This window comes from Mchenga conophoros, linkage group LG20, assembly GCF_057382185.1.
Source record: "Mchenga conophoros isolate Kocher_MC1m ecotype Shallow Benthic linkage group LG20, M_conophoros_male_GT1.1, whole genome shotgun sequence".
NCBI lineage: Eukaryota > Metazoa > Chordata > Actinopteri > Cichliformes > Cichlidae > Mchenga > Mchenga conophoros.
The window spans coordinates 23,669,315-23,693,912 of record NC_140545.1 but is presented as its reverse complement, the minus strand read 5'-3'; the positions used below and the strand labels follow the sequence as shown (position 1 = coordinate 23,693,912).

The 24,598-nt window shown below is 41.4% G+C and overlaps 3 protein-coding genes across 9 annotated transcripts in view; 2 read left to right on the top strand and 1 right to left on the bottom strand.

Moving 5' to 3' along the window:
- The window catches only part of iqsec1a (IQ motif and Sec7 domain ArfGEF 1a), a 100,534-nt gene extending 83,657 nt beyond the window's left edge, over positions 1-16,877 (top strand). For 5 of the 7 annotated variants that reach the window (XM_085260976.1, XM_085260977.1, XM_085260980.1 and 2 more), the window contains 13 exons: positions 1,555-1,834; positions 2,059-3,335; positions 3,977-4,138; positions 4,478-4,600; positions 4,999-5,165; positions 5,429-5,568; positions 6,570-6,599; positions 8,782-8,907; positions 8,991-9,090; positions 9,348-9,509; positions 9,893-10,069; positions 11,798-11,847; positions 13,198-16,877. In XM_085260976.1, coding sequence (XP_085117102.1) covers positions 1,555-1,834; positions 2,059-3,335; positions 3,977-4,138; positions 4,478-4,600; positions 4,999-5,165; positions 5,429-5,568; positions 6,570-6,599; positions 8,782-8,907; positions 8,991-9,090; positions 9,348-9,509; positions 9,893-10,069; positions 11,798-11,847; positions 13,198-13,725 — 3,322 coding nt within the window. In that variant the 3' untranslated portion in view covers positions 13,726-16,877. Of the gene's footprint in view, positions 1-723; positions 1,094-1,554; positions 1,835-2,058; positions 3,336-3,976; positions 4,139-4,477; positions 4,601-4,998; positions 5,166-5,428; positions 5,569-6,569; positions 6,600-8,781; positions 8,908-8,990; positions 9,091-9,347; positions 9,510-9,892; positions 10,070-11,797; positions 11,848-13,197 lie in introns of those variants that run through there. The other 2 variants (XM_085260978.1, XM_085260983.1) reach the window with 2 other exon arrangements.
- Positions 16,878-17,544: 667 nt separating this feature from the next.
- gp9 (glycoprotein IX platelet) lies at positions 17,545-18,810 on the top strand. The gene is made up of 2 exons (XM_085260158.1): positions 17,545-17,685; positions 17,944-18,810. Exons 1-2 carry the CDS (start codon positions 17,669-17,671, stop codon positions 18,680-18,682), a joined length of 756 nt encoding a protein of 251 aa, XP_085116284.1. The 5' UTR covers positions 17,545-17,668; the 3' UTR covers positions 18,683-18,810.
- Positions 18,811-19,227: 417 nt separating this feature from the next.
- LOC146550833 (haloacid dehalogenase-like hydrolase domain-containing 5) lies at positions 19,228-24,001 on the bottom strand. Its single transcript, XM_085260330.1, has 8 exons — positions 23,734-24,001; positions 22,804-23,007; positions 22,066-22,178; positions 21,869-21,962; positions 21,746-21,779; positions 21,431-21,605; positions 21,106-21,294; positions 19,228-20,727 (listed from the first exon to the last, which is right to left on the bottom strand). Exons 1-8 carry the CDS (start codon positions 23,851-23,853, stop codon positions 20,331-20,333), a joined length of 1,326 nt encoding a protein of 441 aa, XP_085116456.1. The 5' UTR covers positions 23,854-24,001; the 3' UTR covers positions 19,228-20,330.
- Between the last annotated feature and the right edge of the window lie 597 nt (positions 24,002-24,598).

Sequence of the window (24,598 nt, the reverse complement as noted above, 5' to 3'; positions counted from 1 at the left end):
TGCATCCAAATGCCATCTTAGTTTGTGGAATTAGGCTGAGTATTTTTGGGATTGTGCTTTTCCTAAAAATTATTAATGATGGTTTGGCAGCCAAGTGCAATCTGTTTTAATATTTCACTCTAAAATCTTTAGTTGAAAAGCAGTAGTGCTTTTTTGGAGGGGGGCATTATTCTCCAAAGCATTTGTGTTGATCTGAAAACTAAGCTGCCTGAAGCCTTTGCAAACATCCATGACTCATATGTTAATCACTAATAATGACTTGCCTTAAGCCTTGCAAGTGTAGTTATTGCAATTTTGAAAACATTTTCAATTTCTGTTGCACTTTCTCTGTTAATCACAAATCTAGGGACATCAAAAGACATGCTGTGGGTTGTAAATCCAGTTCAAATTTCCTAAATGACAAGTATAAACTCAGCTGAGGCAGATATTACATCTGAGCCTTGCTGTCTTTTATTAACCATAAAATCCTCGTGCTGAGCGGGGTTACTCGGAAGTCACAAAAAGAGTTTACACTTATATTACAGTACATTTGCCATCTGAACTCCTGAACCAAATTCAGTTCCACTTTTTCGCTTGTGCTCTTTGCTGTGTTTGACAGGCTGTTGCCGAATGTTGATTTCAGGCAGTCCAATAAAGGAAGTAGATGTGTACGCTGCATGGGTGTGTCAAGTCACAGTTCAAACACATTAGGCTGACAGTGAACTGTGCATTAATCGTATCAGAGGAGAAGGGAAGAAATGTTAGTTGGTGTGATGATAGTTACAGAGCGGGTCGGCACCTCTGAAAGGCATTTCTGTTTTTTGACTGAGGGATCACTGAAGTTATATTTACTCACTCTTCTCCAAACTGGACTTTGTAACGAGAATTGGAACAGAGTGTCGTCGCTACTGCGAATATGATGTAATTCTCTTGGGCCACTGATTGGCCCCTGAGCTGACATAAACCTGGATTTCCTGGAGGATTCTGTGTACTCTGGACTTCATTTGACAGAAAGAATGGTGGACAAGATATGGAGGAAGAGTTGGCATTTTATTGAAAATAGACGGTCTCTTCGTAAGAGGCAGACCTCTAGTGTGGTAGAATGTAAGAGTGAGTGAGTAATCGCTTGTTTTTTGTTCCTTTCTCAGTATTTGTAAAGGAAGCAATTGCACAAGGACTGTGTTACTGCAAATGTATTTTATTTTAGGAGCGGTTACGTGTCTTTTGTGTCTCCTAAATGTGGTACAGCAAAAACTATGACACACTAGTAATTTCTTCTGCGAAATCTATTAGCATCAGACAGCTTTGAATTTAATTAAGTGTGGTTTATGCAGTATGTCAGGATCGCATGCCCCAGAAAAGGCTATATTCATTCACACCCATGCTATTGTGCAATACCATATTTCTAATACCATACTTAATTGTATATAATGGATATTTAACTTAAGCTACTCTTTGTTAAGGCATTTTGGGATTGAACTAACCTGATAATATTTAAATCCAGTACTGCCTCAGAAATTTTTCTTTCCTTCTACCGTCTCTAATCATCCATCCATCTCTTTCCTGTCTTTGTAGTGTGGAAGGGGATGCACGGCCCAGTGATAGTGGCCCTTCCTTGGATGGGGGAGCCAGCTATGGCCAGGGTCCCGTGACCCACGGCTCAGCCATCAGCCCCGACCGATTTGACAGCCCACTTTACAGCCACGGGGTCCAGCCTGGGCCTCAGAGGCCCCGACGACCCAAGCTCCAGCACTCACAGTCCATCCTCCGTAAGCAGGCTGAGGAGGAGGCCATCAAGCGGTCCCGATCGCTCTCTGAGAGCTATGAGCTCTCTGCTGACCTCCAGGATAAACAGGTAAAAGACTGTTTTTGACAGAAATTCAAAGAGTCACATGATATCTGTTTTTAAAAAATCATATATTTTGAATCTTTTCTTGTCAGAAAGCTAGCTGTGTAAAGAACACTTTGTTAGCTTCTAACAGGACATCCACGATGATGACTTTATAGACCATCTGCAGCTAAGAAAACCAATTAAGTAACCCATGAGTCTTACAGTTAATTTACTTGTGTTTTTGTTAGGTGGAGATGCTAGAGCGCAAATATGGTGGACGATTCATAACTCGACATGCAGCTCGAACCATTCAGACGGCGTTCCGCCAGTATCAGATGAACAAGAACTTTGAACGTCTCAGGAGTTCTATGTCAGAGAACCGTATGTCCAGACGCATTGTACTTTCTAACATGAGGATGCAGCTCTCATTTGAGGGCCCCGAAAAAGTCCACAGCTCATACTTTGAGGGGAGGCAGGTGTCCATGACGGAGGACGGCACCCCGCTGTCCATGGTGCAGTCAGAATGCGGAGATATAGAGGTTCACCAGCAGGCCAACATGGCACACCCTCCACCTCAGGGTGACCTTACAGATGCCATCACAGAGCTGGAGGACGCCTTTTCAAGACAAGTCAAGTCTCTGGCTGAGTCGATAGATGATGCTCTGAACTGTCGCAGCCTTCAGGGGGATGAGGGTCCTGACCCAGAGGCTATCGGCTGCTCCGAGAGACAGGGGGATGTGCAGTATCAGGTGAAGTCCCACCATAGGGCAGCTGGACGGATGCGCGATGAAACGATGGCGTCTTATAGCGATGTTACTCTGTTCATCGATGAGGAGGACATGTCCCCTTCTATTGCCTTGTCCAGGTCAGGGGACCAGCCCTCCAGCACAGAATCAGACTTACGGTTGCGGTCAGTTAACTCCTCTCAAGAATACTGGCCTATTGACCCCAAAGATGAGGGTCGTGACACAGACACAAGCTGCCGCAGCACTCCTTCTCTAGAGTGCCAAGAGCAGCGTCTTAGAATGGACCATCTTCCTCTGTTGACCATAGAACCTCCTAGCGATAGCTCCGCAGAGCTCAGCGACCGGTCAGAGCGGAGCACTGTCAAACGGCCACCTGTGTATGAACCTCACGGCCACATTGTAACATCGTCCCAAGCAAGCCCCAAACACATTTCCCACGGGCCCCCACCACGAGCTCCCTCCCGTGACGACGACGCGCCTCTTCGCCACCGCCACAGACAGTTAGAAAGCCACTTGGCTATCAACGGCTCAGCTAACAGACAGAGCAAGTCAGAGTCCGATTTCTCAGATGGGGACAATGACAGCATCAATAGCACATCAAACTCAAATGACACCATTAACTGCAGCTCTGAGTCCTCATCAAGAGACAGCCTGCGAGAGCAGACCCTAAGTAAGCAGACCTACCACAAAGAGACTCGCAATAGCTGGGATTCGCCCATATTCAGCAATGATGTTATCCGGAAGCGACACTACCGCATCGGCCTGAATCTCTTCAACAAGTAGGTACTCTGCTCTGCTGGAGCACATGCTTGACCTGCGTTTATAGTGAAGGCTAAAAACGCATGTTGCTGCCATCACTGATGTTTCTTCTGAACTTCATAAATTTTGATCCTTTTATAGTTTTGTTTTGTTTGTTTTTTAAGTTAAAAAAATCATTAAAAAATTAATTTTATTAGGAATTAATAAAACTATTTTTAAAAGAAAAATTGAATAGAAAAAAATAATAAACCCACTCAACATAATGAAACTCATATTGAAAAGTACAAACTGTAATACCTCTATTTGTGTTTGACAAACAGCAGTTCTATTGTTTGCTTAGTAAGACTGATAAAACTAAATTGCACCATCACTGCTTTAATATTTCCAGAGATATATTTCTTTCTTAATGAAAGCCTTTCACTCATCTGTATTACTTAGATTTTATCTGACGTAACTACATGACAATAAGATGAGAGGTTTGAAGTGTGTGTGTGTTTTGTTTTTAGGCCTGTGTCAAAATTTTGGGTAATAACAGTAATATAGATGGATTTTCTAAGAACAAGATTAAGCAGCAGCATATTCTTCTTCCCAGTTTAAAAATGTGCCAGCATCTGTCCAGGAATTAAAAACAAACCATCTGGGGACATGTTGAATTTTTCAGGAAGCCAGAAAAGGGCATTCAGTATCTTACTGAGAGAGGATTCATCCCTGACACGCCAGTTGGAGTGGCTCACTTCCTGCTGCAGAGAAAGGGGCTAAGCAGGCAGATGATTGGAGAATTTCTTGGCAATCGACAGAAGCAGTTCAACAGAGATGTCTTGGAGTAAGTATCGCCACAGGAATGATCAAAAAAATATTGTTATTACTGACAGCAACATAATCCAAAGCATACTTAGTTTTGTTTTTTTAAAAAGGAGTGTGGAACATATGAAAACAGTTAAGCAATTGCTCAGAGGATTTACTCAACGAAGATCCCACAGTCTATGAGAGTGACTTATGGCACCAATATGACAAGAATTCACTGACATATCCTCCATGATAGAATCTGGGCCAAACCATCCCTGTTGAGCTACCAGTGAATGAGGATGAGCACAAAAACTGTGGCAGTCTGTGTTTTGATGTATTTGCCTTTTTTCTCTTCATCCCTCTCCTCACGTACCAGCTGTGTGGTAGACGAAATGGACTTCCAGGGCATGGAGCTCGACGAAGCCCTGAGGAAATTTCAGAACCACATCCGCGTCCAGGGTGAAGCACAGAAGGTGGAGCGGCTCATTGAGGCTTTCAGGTTGGGGTTTTATGCCGTATAAAAAACTGCAATATAAACTTTTTTTTTATTTTTGAGAAAGTTTAGTGACCCAATCCTCCTACTGAAAATGGATTTATTTACTATGATCATTAAACCGAGCTGATTCTTAACGACCCCTGTGTATTTCATGTAGTCAAGTGCAGTAAAACATTAGCATTAGTGTTCATAATACTGAAAGCATTTTAATAAACATCATCGGTCTTCCTCACAGCTGTGTCATCTGCATAATTATTGGTTCATAAAGAGAACCCATTTACTTCTGTTTTCTTCAGGCAGTGTTGAAAACATTTCCTCACTCTGACTCGCTTGCATCGAGTTTAGAGTCTGAGTTTTGCTCTTCCTTAACATTACTTAATGCTCCCGTTTTCTATTTTTAGCCAGCGCTACTGCATCTGTAACCCAACAGTAGTGCGGCAGTTTAGGAACCCTGACACCATCTTCATCCTAGCTTTTGCAATCATCCTCCTCAACACCGACATGTACAGCCCCAACGTCAAGCCAGAGAGGAAGATGAAGCTGGAGGACTTTATCAAGAACTTAAGAGGTAACAGAAAACTGTTATTATGAAATACATGTGAAGGCATTATATATAGACCTTAACGGGGCAATAAGTGAAATTCAGCTTCAAAAATAAATTAAACCTTTCACTACAGAGGAGCAGAGTAGGTGACCAACCCTTACAATTTGAATCCTCTTTGCTTTATTAATATCTTCTCTCACTATCCTGACCTTTAAAAAGAAAAAAGAAAAAAAAATCCTTTTACTGTTGTTCTAATCCTTCAGGTGTATGTGTACGTTGACTTTCAGGTGTGGATGATGGAGAGGACATACCCCGGGAGACTCTGGTCGGCATATACGAGAGGATTCGTAAACGAGAGCTCAAAACCAACGAAGACCACGTCTCCCAGGTGCAGAAGGTTGAGAAGCTCATTGTGGGAAAGAAACCAGTAAGTTATGTGTTTTTTAATCTTTCTGTCAAGGTCACAAAAGTGTTAGTTGGATTTCTTATTTTTCATTTTTATTACAAGGCAAGACATCACAGACCAGGACATATCCTTTACCCTCTCCTACGTAGCTTATTTCAGAGAAGGAACGCTAAGATGTAGAAAAGTCTTCAGACACGCACTGGTGATTTCAACACACACAAGGCCTTTGTGAAATGTCGCACACTGCTGCAGTCTGATGAAAAATAGGCACATCCTGCCATTTTAACACAATATAATAGTTGCTATCCTTGAGCAGAGCAAAATCCATTTTTCTTTAACTGACTGGCATAAGTTGCATTGCTTTAATCCGTTGATTAGTTATTAGTCTGTTTATCTCTTTCCATACATACTGGATCAAAGTTATTATCAGATTTTGTTCTCCCATTACTCCATTCCCTTGTAGGCAGCTGGAGACAGCCTTTCTGCAGTATTCTGCAGGCAATACTGTTTCTGCCATGTGTGAAGGTTAAAGGTGTGATTAACTTACCCTCAGGGAGAGGCTTGTCTGGCATGGATGACTTTGTTTTAGTCGGTTTTCAGATGAATGGAGTCTGTTCTGCTCTGCCAGTAATAATTGAATGTATTGAAAAATGATTCCTTGTCACCATTTAGCTGCATAATTAAGGAGGACACGTAGTAAAACAGTTTAACATAAAAGGCATGCTGGAAATCCTCTCTATAATAATCAGGTCCACTAGTGCTGGCACAGGATCTGTATTCATTCCAGTATCATTATTGATTCTTACAAATCTGAAGACAAAGAAAAATCGACGACTTTTGCACCAAACCAATAAGGTGCATGCATTTTCATAGGCATTATAATGGGAAAACTGTTAACAAGGGCAAATCCTTCTTAAGAAGGGAATATATATAATTATTTTTTTTAAGTTATAAGATGGATTAGTGAAAATAATCTCAATATACTAACTGCACCTAACATCGTCTCTGTCCTCTCTTTTTAGATTGGATCTCTCCACCATGGCCTGGGATGTGTAAGTAGATTATCTGTAAATCAGATGATCATTTATTATTCTTTGTTTCACTTTGCATCTCTGTCTCTTTAGTGATTCCTCAACATCATGCAGTTACTTTTTAAGTCAGCTTTCCAAGACTGGCAACGACTTTTCCCAGAGACATTACACTGGTTGGTGAGAGATGGACAGTTAGTGTTTTTACACTGGTGGCAGAATCAAAAGGCATAAATTTTGGGTGGCGCTAAGCCGCAGCGTTTACAAATTCTGTGCTCAGCAGGGTGTATATCACTGCGGTGTGCTTGTCACATCAATCCTTAAGGAATGAGCTATGCTAAGCTGACTTAGCACTAGTAGTGCATTCATTTGAGTGCCACGTATACTGGCTTTTTATATATGCAAGGCTACCTAAACTTTGAATGAACTCTTTTACAGTTTTCATCATTGCGCACAGTAACCTAGGTATTTAAAACAACAACAACAAAAAACCCAGAAGGTAGCCTGTCACCTGTTACTGTCAAGTTATTGAATACTCTCAAAGAGAACACCTATTGGATCAGTCTGCACAGTGTGCATTTGTACGACTGTTGGATTAATGGCTCATTACTCTTTCTTGGCATTTTTGTGGGACTTGCTACAGGAAAATAAATCACTAAACTTTGAATTCAAAAAGAAAATCCAGCAGCAGCATTCACTGTCGGACAATTTTCCCTGTGTCACGAAAAGGGTGGAGAATCCAAAACATCAGGTGGTTTTGTTATGCTAGCATGACTTCATTTGCATCCTTGCTACTGCCAACAAGAATGTGTGGGGGAGGGTTGGAGAAGACTTGAGCATGGTTGCTTAAAACATGCTCCACAGCTGTGTCACCTGTCAAACTGGTGCAAAAATCCAAAGAAGCTTTCATGTAAGAATCATTTTACAGGAAGAAATGTGAAATTCTAATCCTAAATGTCTTAAACGTGTAATTAAGGTAAGTAAAGTAAAGTGTTATTTATATATCACCTTTTAAGACAAAGATTACAAAGCACTTCACAAAGAAATACCAAGACATTTAAAACAAAACAGACAAAAAGTCTTCGATATATAATTTTTACATATGCCTTTTTCCCCCAAAATAATGACATTTATAACAAACTAAAATGTTTTATTTCTACAGTGGCTTTTGAAAACAGAATTGGTTCACAATATTTTGCAGAATACTACCATAAATTTCCATTATGCCAAATTTATATTAGGAGAAGAAGAGTCACATTATTCATGAAAGGCAGTTCAGTTCAATTTAATACAGGTTTATTTGTATAGCCCCTAAATCACAACAGTTGCCTCAAGATGAACACTAAAGCTTTATGGGTCTATGGGTGTATATTTATGGTAAATGGCCTGTATTTATATAGCGCTTTACTAGTCCCTAAGGACCCCAAAGCGCTTTACATATCCAGTCATCCACCCATTCACACACTGGCGATAGCAAGCTACATTGTAGCCACAGCTGCCCTGGGGCGCACTGACAGAGGCGAGGCTGCCGGACACTGGCGCCACCGGGCCCTCTGACCACCACCAGTAGGCAACGGGTGAAGTGTCTTGCCCAAGGACACAACGATCGAGACTGTCCAAGCTGGGCTCGAACCGGCAACCTTCCGATTACAAGGCGAACTCCTAACTCTTGAGCCACTTGAGCTATTCACGGTCACAGAGACTGTGATTTAACATAGTCACATACCAGTGCGAAAAAACTCAGTTTTTTAAATTTAATATGCATTTAATATTCCTGTTAAATCTTATGTAAGGATCTCTTATGTGTGCCATGTTTACTTAAGAGCATAATTATATGCTCAATAATAAGTGTTCGTCTTTTTTATTGTAAAATGTAAAAGGTTTTTTCGGAAAGGATACATCTGTGATTCCTTGCTCTTGGCTCCTTCAGGAGCCTCCTCTCTCCTTGTAAATTGGAGCGCTTTAGGAGTTTGAAGATCTTCCCTAATGGCAGAGGTTAACAATTTCTAGGTCACTGGAGGAAATAGGAAGTGAGGAGGCATAAGTTGGCATAATGAAAAGCGCCCAAGGGAGGAATAAATTAGTCATCTCTTGGCCATACCTTTTTCAAATTTGCAGATGGAGAATAACTTCTGTTCCTTGTTACGCAATGGACTGAGGCCATAATTACCTCTAAAGTGTTGTGCTGTTTTCCTCTGCCTTGTAGGTGTTATCGCTGCCGCACCGTAGACTGGTGTGTTACTGCCGTCTGTTTGAAGTGCCAGATCCAAACAAGCTCCAGAAGCTAGGCCTGCATCAGCGGGAGATCTTCCTGTTCAACGACCTCCTAGTGGTAAATATCGCCCTGTCCTCTCCCTTCTGCCTCCCCTCCCCTGTCCAAACCGTCCTTACAGGGTTATTTTTGTATAATTTCAGGTAACCAAGATTTTCCAAAAAAAGAAGAATTCAGTGACCTACAGCTTCAGACAGTCCTTTTCTCTATATGGGATGCAAGTCATGCTGTTTGAAAATCAGTGTAAGTTGCACTGAGAGTTTCCATTTATTATATTCCGTGCAGCATGCTAGCTGACAGTATTTACATCACACATTTTGACGTTGCACATTAACACAGGCAGCTGGAATGGGAAGTTGAACCAAATGGGCTGCGACGTTGTTTATACTCTCCAAAACTTCAGACAGAATTCACCCGATGGGTTTCGCCTCGGTTTTGATGAATGAACCTTTTGTAAATGACTCTCTCTCTTTCTCTCTCTCCGTTTCCCATTGCCCCAGATTATCCAAATGGAATCAGACTTACATCAGCGATACCAGGTGCAGACATCAAAGTGCTTATCAACTTTAATGCGCCCAACCCCCAGGACCGCAAGAAGTTTACAGATGACCTACGAGAGTCCATTGCTGAGGTCCAGGAAATGGAGAAATACAGAATAGAGTGTGAGCTGACCGTTTCCCCTCCCAACCCACCCACCCCCGTTACTCTGTCTGCTTCAGGCTGTGTAAAGTAGAAACAGAGCATGGGTCTCATTACTCAAATGCAGCAGATTTCAAGAGAGAATGTTTACAAAGTTCACAGGATGGTTACCAGAAGGGGCGGCAGATTATTGGGGACATTAAAGCAGTTTCCATTTTTACATACAAGAGCAGGATGTTAAAAATTAAGCATATCAATACTGCACACCTCATAAATTTCAGGCAGCAAAGGGTGGCTTAATACGTAACAGAAAAAAAATGCATTCCATGGCCAAAGTGAGATGTAAAACCGCTGCCACTTACCTCAGTCTTTCCTTGGCTTTTTTTTTTTTTTTTAAATATTACAGCTGAGCTGGAGAAGCAGAAAGGGGTAGTGAGGCCCAGCATGTCGCAGAGCTCTGGCCTGAAGAAGGAAGCAGGCAATGGGAACATGAACCGGGCCAGTCTGGATGATAGCTACGCCATGGGTGAGGGCCTGAAGAGGAGTGCCCTCAGCAGCTCCCTTAGAGATCTCTCTGAAGCAGGTATAGCCAAAACATCTTTGCTTTTACTAGCTGGGAGAAGTACACTCCTTCTATCATCCACATCTTTATGATGATATCAAGGGGATAAAAATAGCAAAATGTTGTTTCACAGCACCATACCTTCTTCTTCCCTTTAAATCCATAATCTAACACCCCCTCCCTCCCCCCTCCCCCATGACTGGATGGTTTGGTCTGGACGGTGTTTCCTGTCAGTGTTGCGCCTCTTTTGTACTCAGCATACTTTGTTTTAGAGAGACCTCAACTTTCCACAGCTCAAAGACTGAAAACGGACCTGTTTAAGAAGAGGTTTAGCAATGCAGATTTTTTCTTTTCACTGATTGATGAAACCGACAGGCAGGTGTCACCCCTGTTCATTTGGATGATTTATTATGAGCAGTTTTTTTCCCCCATTTGTGTTTTCATCATCACTTTATTTCCTGTTATTTAGCACTTTTGCATTTGTTTAATCCAAAGACATTCCTTACAATCTGTTCCGTTTTAATCAGCAATCATGTCTCATTTCCTCATCTGTATGTTTATAAACAACACCATTCTTAAGCAGCAACGAGATGAAGACTTAGTTTCTGTCTTGGTGTTAAGAATCACGTCATACCCATGAATATCAGTGTTTAACACAGCTGCTGTGTCTCTGAAGCAAGAATACATTTCATTCATTACAGATAACAGCTTTGTGAAGTTATCAGGTGATTAACTTGATAAGAAAATGAAATCCAGTCGGGGGTCTGCCTCACTTGTTGGTAATACGATATGCTTTGTTCTTATGATCACTACCTGAATGGGAAATGATAGATCAGACAGTGAAGGAGTCTGTAGCAGAAGTCCATCTGCCCTCCTGTCTCCTTTGTTTTTTCAGTGCAGGACGTGGCATGTTAGTGGGGTCACTTTGGTTAAGTGTTTTTTATTTTGTTTTGTTTTTTCCTTTCCTGCCATGTGACATTTCATGTGTATTTACTGTGTTCTGCCCATACACATCAGGTATTCTCCTGTTTATGTGTAATTATTGGTCATATATCATTGGCTGAGTGTGCCTAACGATGGCAAAAGTGCTCTGTCCACCTTCAGACCTTTATATGCCTGTACATTCCATGTGCAGCAACCACTGTATTGCTTTTGATGTCTCCTCTGCGACTGTCACCGAGACTGGCTTTCTTGCCGACACTGACCTGGATGAAAATCTGCATCTTGCGACAACATTAAAAATAAGTTGTCGAATTTCTCGGAGGAAAAATAAAAACCGATAAAAAAAATAATAAAATCTGGGAAAATTCTGGTGAAGCAACAGTCCTGCTTGAGGTTTTTAGAAATAGCGGCTGTGTTTTGGTAAAACTTGACTGTGGACTTTTTTCCTTGTTCTGTCAAGACTCGATGGTCATGGAGTCTGTATTTATTGAGATTTATGATAATACATTCAAACATCTTTAGGTATTGCTTGACTCAGCCTCCGTATTGCGATTTAAGAACAAAATAGCTGAAATTTGAACCTGAGTGAAGATGTGCCTTCCCCATAAAGAAAACCACAGTACCACCTGTCAACCACCACCTTCTCAGACCTGAATGCCCTCCCCCCTACCTGCCCATATTTGGATCTTACTCACAGTCACAATCCACTGCACTGCCCCCTATGGGACTGGTGGGCGGCCTAAACGTGTGTAGTCGATCCAGAAGTGCTGTCGATCTCTAATCTCTGGTATTGCATGTCTCGGGCAGGCAAGCGTGGGCGTCGCAGCAGTGCAGGATCACTAGACAGCAATGTGGAAGTAAGTTGGAAGCAGCTGGTATCCAAGCTATTCTCTATGTGATGATGTGCACTGTGAAACACTCAACTTTATTTTTGGTCTTACACCTTCTTTGCTTCATAGACTCAGTCCATTTGTTTGGATCATTTATTTTTCTTCCTGGGATGCCTTATAACCTGCTTGCCTCAGTTAGTGTGCATGCGTGGGTTGCCTGCCTCTGATCCTGCCCCTTTTTTGGAAGCCAGAGAATTTCCCTGATTTGGTCATGTTATATGACCAATATACACTTTACCTTCAAACAAGCATGACTCTACTAATGCCTCCTCTGAACCCTCCCCTTGTCGCCTGTCTCTGTCTTTCATTCAATCACATCCAAGCGGTTTTCATTTGGTTCTTCTCTTTGGCAGGGTCGTAGCTCTGAAAGACACTAGGAAACTGTACACCCTCTCCAGCCTCTCTCCCTGTCTGGGTCTTTCTGTTTTTCTCTTATCCACAACCTCTCTTAAATGATGTAAGTTTCAGGGAGGAATGTAGCCTTCCTAGCCAGGGGTCTAGCAATGGGTTTCACATGGACTTAGATGTGGATGTGGATTTCATTCATTCATATTTCACTCATTTCATGTGTCCATTAGTTCATGTGTCCAGTTGTAGTCTTGGACGCTGTAAATTTCATTCTGCTTTCAAAGGCATCTTGTGGTCTTTCTCCAGTCTTAGATGAAGCATGTGCCAAAGGAAAAGCCTTTTTTTAGGAGAGTCACACCTGGATATCGAGTAATGTTGGACCCAAAACATGGGGAAAAGTGTCCAGGCGTGTTGAGAAGTCTGCACATGAGCGCCTAGTTCCTCCTGCCTTCTGTCTTCTAGATGAATGCTACTGTGTGGATGACGAGTTTGCCTGCCCCACCCTCTGCATGTGGAAACTATGCCTCATTTGATTATAACACGTTGCATGTGTGACTCTTAGAGGGGTTGGCACATTGACTACAGTGAAGAAGTTTTTTTTTCTTAACTTCCTTAATGTAATGATCTATATTTCTAACAGTATTTATTTAATTTCTCTTGTTGCAGATTTACTGTATGTCAAGGCAGTTAGTTCCCTTACAGCAAAACCTTTTTTTGGATTTAAGCTCCCTTCATCGTGAGGTCTTTTTCCCAAGCTAAAATTTTCCTAGTGTTGGTGCTGCCTCTCATGAAAACATTTTTGGTTTCTCATTTGCATGTCCTATAACATTTTGCTACTTGTTTATCTGAAAAAAAGAAAACTGTGAATTCATCCTGCTGGTGCCTTGTAGCTATAATTTAGTGTAGGTGTTCTGCAGTAGCGCAGTGTCTCACAGACGCACTGTTACCTTGTTTTTTTCCCTCCTGCAGGGGTCCATCATTAGCAGTCCACACACACGAAGGAGAGCCAACACGCCTCGCGAGAGCGTGCCCCGCGGCCATCCATCCATCCCTAACTCAGCATCGACTTCCATCCTCGGGTCGCTCTTTGGCAGCAAGCGAGGGAAACCGCCGTCTCAGAGCCACCCTCCTTTCCCCCAACCTGGTCACCCCACTCTCATATCGCACAAGCCCCACCCGACCAACCTCCATCACACGGCGCAGGTGGTGCACGCAGTGCAGACCCAACACCACGGCCACCATCCCCAGTACTGCACGCAGAATCCCCCGCCTTACCACCACCACCACCACTACCACCCCCCACCTCACACGCAGTACCACCAGCACCCAGCCTACTCCTCACACGCACACCAACACGGCCATTCGCAGCACGGCCATTACAGCCAGCATTCCCACCACACCTCGCACTCGCAGCACTCTCACCACCACAGTCAGCAAGTGGGTTCGGCGCCTGGCGGACCCAAACCCAAACACAGTGGCATCAGCACCGTAGTGTGATGCTCCTAACTCAGAGAGGAGAAGCAAGGAGGGAACTTATTGAAGAAGGGACATTTGCTTACACCAAAGGGACTGACAGCATAACTCTATGGCCTGTCCACTGTGTTTCTGCTGCTGTGATGGAAACCAATCACATGCAGCCACCTTTTTTCACTTCCAGGTCCAATAAATATATGCAGGATGGATATTGGACTCAAATCTTCCACTAAGGGCCTTTACTAGCTTGCCTGATCAGGGACTTTGGTCCCATCGGGGTTTTGGGTGTACTGGGTATGGGTGGGGTTCTGCACAGGAAGATGCTCTTTGTTTTCCACAAACACCATCCGGCCGTGACAGCTGAGGAGAAAATAGGCTTTCTCACCAAGCTTCTCCCTGCTACTCCATTCCCTCAATAACCTGTCTTACCTTCACGTAACCACGGGGAAAAGATGGCCTGAGACGAAAACTCAGCTGACTGTTTTCTCTGTCGCAATGACATCACTTGTTGTGCTCAGCCTTTAGGAAGTCAGTTTTTCAAATCTTTGGTTTTGCGGATCCCAACATCATCTGAATGCTATTTGTTGTTGCCTCCTGTAGAGCTCATATGTAGTGAAAAACCTAGATGTAATCATTTCACACTAAATTAAATCAAAGGACAGGTGAAGAACTTGACTGAGTCAGTCATAGTAGTTCTAGTGCTGTATTTACTGTAGATGACAGCTATATGTGTTGTCTCCTAGCTCTCATAAATAAATGTGCCAATTATTACTGCATAATCTATTTAGTCAAGACTTCATGTACAGTATATTGTGTGTAAAGTAATTTGTAAGATTATACTTGCAATTATTATCAGCAAAAATGAACTTTATCAGTATTATACTGACTCTATGGTAACAGGATGTAGATCTGAAAGGAGTGAACTCCCATTTAGTCCGGCTGTTAATCTATTCTGGAAATTTTGCCTTTCCAAATGGATTAGAAAGAGTCTCTGGATGGCAGCTGTTGCATATGGGCCTCAAAATGCTGTGGAGTCACAGCTGAAGCTTCAAAGCAGACTCCACTTGTCAACTTTAGGAGCCGATAAAGTAGGTCGCTCGTTAGCTCTGCTTCCTTCCAATATTGTGGCTGCATAAGACGTAACGTAGTGAAGAATAACAGCGAAAAAGGCATTTCCAATGCTACGTGGCTCTGTTTCTGTTACAAAAGCAAAGTGCTGGACATGTTAAGTCTGTTGCCTTTAACATGTGCAACATCTGCCTCCTTGACTCTCAAAATCAGAAACATTTCTTAGCTCTTCTTTTTGCCTTGTTTAGAATATTTTTTTATTCACCAGGATTCGGTGAGTGAATAAAATCAGTTCTTACATAGTGAAGTATTTTTTCATCTTTTTTTCTATTATATGTGCAATATCTTTGTACTGATTTTGTACATTAAGAACAAGCAAGGTGTCCCTCCTATCTGTGCATTTTTCGTGTCGCGTCATTATTTATTTATTTTGGTTTTTTTGACCCCTGTCAAGAGTCTTTTCTCAGTAAATTAATGTCTGGCTGTCCTCACGGTCTCATTAGAGGTACAGACTTGGAGTTCAGTGGAATGTCAAGTAAGTGATAATTTTGCATGTAATGTTGTTGATGTGAGGCTATCCTCTGCACATTGTATAACAAGTCAGTGTTACCATAGCAAGTTAAGTGCAATCATGTTCAGAAAATGCAGACTTGTACTGAAAGTGGAGGTCTCTTATCTTGTCGTCAGGACAAGATTCAGGTGAAAAAAGAAAAATCTTTTTTTTTTTTTTTTCATTCAAAATAAGGAAAAATATATAAAAAAAATATATATATATAATACTTACACAGTTCACAGTGGAAAGAAGAATGTGTGTATATATTTTAATAAAAGGGAATATACTTCTCCTTGGGCTGAACAGAAATATTTTGCTGGATAAGCACATTTGAAAGAACACTTTCATTGTTTTCAGGAAATGCAGTTACAATATACAAAAATGCAAACTGAAGAAACAAACTGGGTATATGTAAAGAATAACTTTCTACATTCTACAAATAAAAGTCTATTCTAGTGTGTAAATTAGTGACAGTAAACTGTTTGTCCCGATATTCAGGTTGTAAATGTATTTTAACATTCACGAAGAAAAACCATCGCCATAAGTCAGGCTTACACTCACACGTTTGTACTCATGTGACTTAAGACGGACATATCACATACTGGACATTAATGATCAGCTGAATGTGTCGCTCCACTGATATCATATCTTTGCTATAACTCTGATATCTTGGGATGATTTGAAACTGTTTAATCGGTTTATTTTTTTGGTGTGTGTTGTAGTTCTTCAAATGTCTACAGTCATTCTTTGCGAGAAAGTACCCCGGCAATGCACTGCATGGATCTGATGCATCATGTGTCCTATTCACTGTGAGCTAATGGGGGGGATTCAAAAAAAAGTTGGCCTATGAATTTTGACTTCTCCTTTGGTTTTGATTAGGTTGGAATTTTCAGATGTTGATGTGTTCTTGTTGTTCCATGTTAGCCTGGTAGTTACTAAAGCTCAGCATGCATTTCATCAACAAAGCCATTGTGTAAATTATAAACATGAAGAACATTGCACTTCCTTAGCTGAGGGCTTTCATCGTGTAAATACGGGATTTTGATGTGCAAACAGATGAGCTGCTTGGCTTAGAGGGTTTATCTTTATGACGCTGTTAAGGGACCAAGACTGGGGCTTAAAGGAGATGTACATAATGTGTATAGGATCAGTACTCTATTCTCAAGTTAAGATCAGGATGTATATACATCACCTCATGGATGGATGTGAGGGGTGATATATGAACATATCGACTGTCTCTGCCTCCAGCAGTGGTGAACTGACATTTGCTGTAGAAATCAAAAACAGACTGTTAGGAAGTTTCCTGCCATTTACATCCAGCTCTCTTTTCATACGTACAGCCCAGCGTACACACAGACAGATGACACACATCCTGCTGCAAGCTGTTCAGTCTGGCGTGAGACACATTATAAAAAAAGGAGGAGAGAGGAATGGCCTCATTTATATGTGCATTCTGTTTGTACAGTGAATAGTGAGTCAGTAAGACCCCAGTTATTGTAAAACTTCAACTGTGACAATGTTGAACGCAAAATAAACAAATATATGACTTATGGTATACGTGTGTCGTTTGTTGTGACTCCATGGTTAATACAAATCAATCTGTCTTCCCCCTTTTTTCGGGCCGGGCATTTCACATTAGGGTCTTATCCTTAGCCTCTCATATCTCCCACTTTCCACTAGTGTTTCGGTGTTTCCACTAGAGGACATGAATAAAAATGACATGAGATCTGAAAATCTGTGCCATGACACCACCTATGGGTGAAAAGTATACACAGTTCTCACAAAGATCAGCCTGTGAAAATGGTTGTGCCTACACTTACCTTTCAGCTTTAAACCAGTTTTGTAAATCTGAATGTGACACTCTCACTGTCCATTCTGCTTTGTAGCTCAACATTTCCATTAAGAAGCGTTTTCTCCTTGCCCTCGAGCTCAAACAGTGTTAGGTTTCCAAAAAATTTCTTATGTGCATTCTAATCCTCACAAAGCTTTTCATGCTCAGAGCTGTAATTTGCCGCAAAATGCCCCTCGTGCCCTCAGCATCGCCGTGGACGCTAGTAATAAACACTCTGCGGGAGAGTTTCAGATGGCCCCGCCACTATTTTAGTAGATAAACTCTTATCTCTTTTAAGCAGATGGATTTCCTTCATGTCGTAGGCGCTATAACCGTTTGTCATTGGTGGAATCCTCAAACTGATGCCGTTCTGTATTACGCGCGTGATTATTGTGAGCTTAGCAGCACATCAGTTACAAAACAGGGATACCTTGACATGGGGAGCATTTCTGAAATATTCTCGGGCTCAGATTTTGCACTGGACTAGGACTGTGGCAGTATGATGACATTTAAAGATGACTGGCACTGGAAGGTTTGTAAATTGTATATATCTATATTTAATGGGATGGGTATATATGGGTATATATCTATATTTAATATCTATATTTAATGACTTAATATTTTTTTCTAAAACTTCAGGCTATCCATGAACAATTGAATTCACCTTACACATTATTTCACTCATACACATTAAGATTTCGGTCTCTATAGCATCTTCTAAACCATTTTACATGAGACATTTTCACATTAAGCAGTTTTATTGTACTTCAATCTTTTTCTGATCCTATAGGATGATCTTCAGTTTGAGCTTCGTGTTCTTCCACGTCCTGGTAACACACAGTATCATTAAGCCTTGCCACTGTTCAACCCTCGGGCCTGCTGGACTGGTAGTTAACTGCAGCGCTTTAAACCTCGTGGAGGTGCCTAATCTGCCCTCCGACACCACAGAGCTCCATTTGCAGAACAACCGGCTCACCTCGGTGTCTCCAGGCCTGTTTGACAGATATACTGGGCTGAACAAGGTTTCCCTGTCCAAGAACCCTTTCCACTGCGATTGTCAAATTCACTACCTGAGGAACTGGTTGCTGAAGAACAGGGCTATTGTTTTGAAGGAGCCCGTTTGCTTCAGTCCAAGCTCTGTGTCTAACAAAGCCATCACCGAACTTAGTGACGACTACTTTTCTCACTGCGCTGTTGCAAACTGCACTAATGGGATATACAACATCATAATAGGAGTAGCACTATGCTGCCTCATTGTTCTGCTTCTGTGGAGCTTGAGTCTGGCCAGAAATTCCAATTTCACTCTGGATATAGATGAGAGACACTCAGGATTCGAGGCCGACTCCTTACGTTCACTGAAGCCCAAACACAGGAAGAGACTGCACACTGGACTATCAGAGGTCAGTGTCGACTCAGAGTCTCTCGGTCATACGGAGGATCTAGAAAGGCCGCTTCTCAACATGGAGTTACTGCCACAAGTTTTGGATGCGTTGCACAAGAAGCACAATATAAAGATAAAGGCTACCTGAGTGATCTTAGTCCACTAGAGTCTTAAAGATTAAAGGGAACCCTAAAATATCCTGGCTTTTTGAAATAAAATGCACATAATAGTAGCCATTGGCTTGCTTGCCTAAATCATTTTTCCTTTAAAAAATAAAAATCCTCTGCTGGTAAGTGTCTTGTCCTTGACTTTTCACTCCTTTATTCATGTTTTCGCACCTTAAACTATAACAGACCCTTAATTGTCCTTTAAGTCCTGAAGGATTAAACTCTGAACATTTTGGTTATTTTGTAGATGATGCATCAAAAGTCAGTTTTGGTTGTTTTTTTTAAGTCATCTGAACTTTCTTTGCAGTCATGTTTTAGTGGAATATACTATACCTTTCAGTATTTCAGCTTCTTTAGTCATTATCACCCAGTTGTGCAATTTACAAATCATTTGAACCCTTTGCTCCTTTGACCACCGCATGTAGGTCCAAGTCCAAACCAATGCATTTCAGCTTTTAGCTTCTCCAACAAAACAAGGGCAAAATCTTTCATGATTCAGCAAACAAGAATTCCTTGGGGAGACACATTTTGTTTCTTTGTTTTCTTTTAATCAGAGAACCCTTTAAACATTTGACATTTTTAAATGCACCAGAACATTTTCTGACTTGTTGTGCGAAAGTTGTTCATTACAGTTACCCTAACCTTACTCTGACCCTAACACATTTATCGGTCTGCTCAAAAAATTAAGCGAACGCTAGAAAAACACATATCGGCTCTTTAAATATTCAAGTTGAAACATACACACATATACTAACAGACACTGCGTAACATCTTGAGAGTAAAATTAAATGACTCATTGAAAACCGAAATCAACCCCCTCGTGTGCTAGATTCAAAATTACACCAAAAAGCAAAGTTAAAAACTGTTCTCCTAGTTTTCTGAGCAGTATTTACATACAGTATACATGTATAAATTTGTCTTACAAGTGGTCTGTCAGTTATACTAAGAATGACCTTCTAAATTATAACAACCATGTTATGAAAGGGTGATATGGTAACACAAAGATGAAAGGCTGATCTGTGCAAAAACTGGTCAAGGCTGTCGAAACTGAAACTGTCAAGACAGTGCTATTAGAGGAAAAAAAATTGCACATCGAACAGTTGTTTTAAAGATACAAGAATTACTCTTATATTCATGCATAGATTTACCATGACAAATGGGTAAACAAATAGCTAAAAATGCAATAACAAAAGGTCACCGTAAGAATAAAGATTAAATGTTAATATGCTTCTTAAAAACACTGTCATTAGCTTGTAAATAAATATAGGATGGCTTCAGGGTTTGTAACAATCTAGAACAGTAGTTTTATCTAACAAAGATACTTAATAAGGTCAAATAAGGCAGTTCTTACACATTTCCTTATTGGAAAAAAAAAAAGAAACAGGTAATGACTATCAGAAAAAAACAACAGTTATTTAATCTTTTTTCCCCTCTGAAATCTCCTTTATTGTTAAAATTTTAGATGACCTATATTATGTCAATGCCCTGTCAGGTTTTTAAACAAAGTCCACAGTGTTAGGCTTCTAGAGGTCTGAACATGAAGTGGTACTACCAGTTTAATGCTCGCTTTCCCTCCCTTTCCCCCTGCTTGGATCTCCATGACCACACGAAGCCTGTTGGCTCAAAATACTACTGAGGCACAAACTTTTCTTGCTCAAAGATGAGATCAACAGCTTCTGCCACATCCTGCACGATATGGCCTGGCTCCACGAGACCAGGGTCAAATATGAAGTCCCGGTGCCCGTGGAACACAGTCTCCTTGATGCAGTGATTTGCATCAGACGGCACCTCTGCGTTGGGGTTATACACCCCTGTACAGACTAGGACAGACTTACAGGAAGTAGCAGAGGGCAGAGCGAGCTCGCTTTCCCACAGGCTGTCAATCTCTTCCTCCCTGGGCACTGCCGTGGTGGACCCAGTGGCAGACACCATCTTAGCAACAGCTTTGGGGTTTTTTCTCGCAACTCTCTCCTCCAGGTAGCGGTTGTACAGATTGGCTCCATAGATGTCAGTCATGAGGTTATCCCTAAAAATGCAGAAGAAAAGGGTATTACTCTGTGCCCCAGGCAGCATGCATGAAGTTGACCTATATATCAGTACATGTTGAAATGTGTGTGGTTTTTTCCTGGTGCTGAGTGCAAGTCACATGAATTAGAACAAACAATCAGCTAAAAAAAAAGCTGAAGTGAAACATGCAAGTCCCCAAATTAAAGCACGACAGAATGACATGCTAACTAACACACGTAAGCATTTAAAAGCGAACAGTTTTCTCATCAAATTATTGAGCAACGTTTCAGTAAAATCTTCTTTTGATAGCCTATCTGTCTATCAGACATCATGATAAGTGAGTTCTGGTCTTATGTTAAGTATAAAGGCAAAACAGAGTTAAAAGCTGGTGTCTCACCCTATAGCATATAGGGAAGTAACGGGAAGTTCCCACTGCCTCTGCATGGCCTGGCTTCTGATGAGGTACTCTGCAAAATGGTAAGTCAGCTCACTGGGTTTTCCCATAAGAGCCTCATACTTCAGATCTTTGCCGGTTATCTTCTTGTAGATGTTCTCTAGGCACACAAGAAATGTTCCATGGCCAAACCTGGAACAAAATGAGACGGTGAAAGACAGATATGTCAGTACACTGATTTGATTACTTGAAAGACTGTTTTAGTTTCTTAAGTACAATTTTTTTTAAAAACATTTTATATAAAAAGACAGATTTTTGTAACGTTTACCGAGGAGAATGTGCCTCAGCCATCCACATGAGGTCCATGTTGCAGGCCAGCAGGTGAAGTTGAGGAGTGTTTTGGGTTTGGTGACTACTACCGAGGTTACCATTGGTCAACAGAACGTCAACTATCAGCTGCAGGTTGGTTTCCCATCGGATCGGCTCGCCGAACAAAACCACAGCTGTTTGTGGAATTCAAAGATTAGAACAGCGTTCATCAAAATTGCAAGAATTTCAAAACTATCAAAGCAGATGTTAGTAAGTGTACCATGTCAATGACAAAAGATAAACGTTTAATTTGAGAAGAGCCAACTGTTTTTACCTTCAATTTTCGGAAGGCTGACAACAGGATTGGACTACATTTAAAGAAGGGAAATTAAAGTTATGACATTATATTATACATATCTCCAACATCATGTTTGTGCACCAGATTGTAAAATCTCACCGGCAATTTTGGTCTCCTGTTGTGATCCACCATGTCCAGCAATGGGTACGATTCTCTAAGCATATCAATACTGATTACATTCTTAAAGCCCACACTAAAGACAGAACGTTAAGGAGAAATGAAGAAGTAATACTCAAGTTTAAATGTAAATATATAAATTATATTGTAAATTTAAACAAAGCAGATTTCTAGGATACTTTTTAGCAATTTCCAGGACAGGTCCTTGTCCTGACACCAAGACACACTTGTCATGGAACTTCTTAAACATCCTCAGGGGACTATGGGACATGATAACTTGGTCTTGTGTGATCTGAAAATAGCACAGTTGTAGTGAGGTTAATAGCAAAGGAGTCAGGTGAGACCAAATTATCCAAAAATAATCAGAGATAAAACGTAACAACTTCAGTTTCAGTACTGTGCACAAGTCTCAAGCCACCACCCATTTCTTTACATTTTGCTTCCAAAGAGCCAGATTTTCTTGAACACTGACTTCGTTTTTACTCATTTTCAGTCCAGTCCTTTTACCTGAACATTTCCAAAATAATAATTGTTGTTGTCATTCATTCAAGCATTTAAAAAAAAAAGGGCCGAACTCAAGAGATGAACTAGTGTTTTATATCTACAGGTTAGCAAATGGACAATTTTCAGTCTTCAGCCTATGTTGAAAAAACAAACAAACAAACAAACAAACGTGGCGATAGCAAATATTGACTTTAAAGCTTGTTAGAATTGTACAAACTCTGTACAAACATGTGTGTTTGTACAGAGTTTGTACATTGTGCATCTTTCAATAAAATTTCTTATTTTCCTAGCAAATTATTATTTCTTAAATAAGGGGAAACTGAAAAAGTTTTGAATGCACTGCATGCATACACCAAAGAGCAGGGGATACACCCTTAACACCATTAAAACTTGCACAGGAATTTAAAACTCACAGGCACTCCCAGTATGTGAGAGAGCTGGTCCGCTTTTGTTTGTCTGAGGCAATTCCCTGCATTTGTGACAAAAACGACTGGCACCACAAACTGTCCCTGAGAGTCGACCAACTTCTCAAATGCTTTTGTTGCCGCAGGGATTGGCATCCTCCCTCTGACAAGCACGCCATCAATGTCGAACAACAGCCCAAACCTTGGCTGTGGCTGCAGAAGGGAAGGACAGACACACACTGATCAGCCAAACAAATAAGAACTTTTTTTAAAGCGGGGAAACAACATGAGTGATTAATAGCAGGCAAATTAAGTAGAATAACGGTTCACTGAATAACCAATGGGTTTGAATGATGTCTTAAAAAGGATAATCTATTACTCTGCACAGTATGACATTTCCAATGACACTGATCATTTATTATTTTACATAACTTAAATTCTTTGTAGGCAATCATCATTATCATCGTGTAAGAATGATAACAACTGGTTTCTATTTGACGTCAACATGGGAGACAGGAATCTATAGTGAGAACTGCTATGGTGACACAGCAGTACACAGGCCTGTTAGCATATTACAATCAATCTTACAGTATCCCAAACCTCAAAATTCTTTCCCCCCCTGGAGCTGGGACTAATTAAAACAAAGAAAGAACACAGTGTATCAGTGGTTGTTTTTCTCATGGTGGGAGGGGGGGCAAAAATACAGCGAGCTACATCTGCTGCTGCCCCTGATGTCAGCGCCTCTGTTGTTTCATCCCTGAGCGCATCCACAGCTGAGAAAGTTGCGAGCAACCCCGCACGCCACGTCGATACGATACATTGTAACAAAAAAAACAATGCGAGAGAACAACAAACAAAGTACCGCCTTGTTATCAGTGTCAACGACATGTTGTTTGCCAGAGCCCGAAGCAACAGCAACAGCAACAGCTCGAACCGTACCTTGCTATTAGACTGAGTTCCGCAAAGCCCGCACCGAGAACCGACAATCCCAGCTTTACGACTGGCTTGGCGGTTACTCAGGGTGTACAAACCCCGGTAAAACGGCAGGAGTCCCCTCATCTCCTTTACTTACCCACCGGGTTAATGAAGAAAAAACAAAATAGACAATAATGTGTAAATCTAAACCCCTTAAGAAGCGTGAGCCGGCTCGCACCGGCCGCGCTGGCTGGCTGGTTGGTTGGGCTTGTTTTCTCTCATATATTTTCTCGCCTATAATTTGACTGGTTGAGACCCGATGACGACATATGAGGAGTAGGAGGGTCTTTTGCTGCATCTCTGCCGGAAGGAGCTGCATCTGCACCGCAACCCCCGCTGCCATTTTAGACACCGAGGTGGAGCTTTCCATTTCTTGTACGCACAAGACACGCATGGATCACAGAGGCCGCAGAGTAAAGACAAAATAGGAGAACTCATTGATCACCGCTCCTTGTCATTCCGGATCAAGTATATGTACAGCAGAGAGCTCAAAATGGATGCGGGTGAATCTTATTTAGCAATGACACAAACACAAATAGCTCGGTTTAGTTGCTGATGTCACATGCAGGAGTACGTCGAGTCCAAAAATTGCCAGGAATGTGCTGCAGGAAGCCTGATAGGCAAAAGCGATCCATCCAGTGAGGGAGTGTTTAACCATTTCTTAGTGGAAGAAATATGGCTGCTCATGTTAAACACGTAATTTTCTGGATATAATACTGCAGATGCAGACTAACAAAATGTCTAGATTAATATAAAATACAAGATCCAGCTTTGCATGTTGTTTAATCCCACAATAATCTGTAGGTTATCTAGCAGATAATCCTTTATG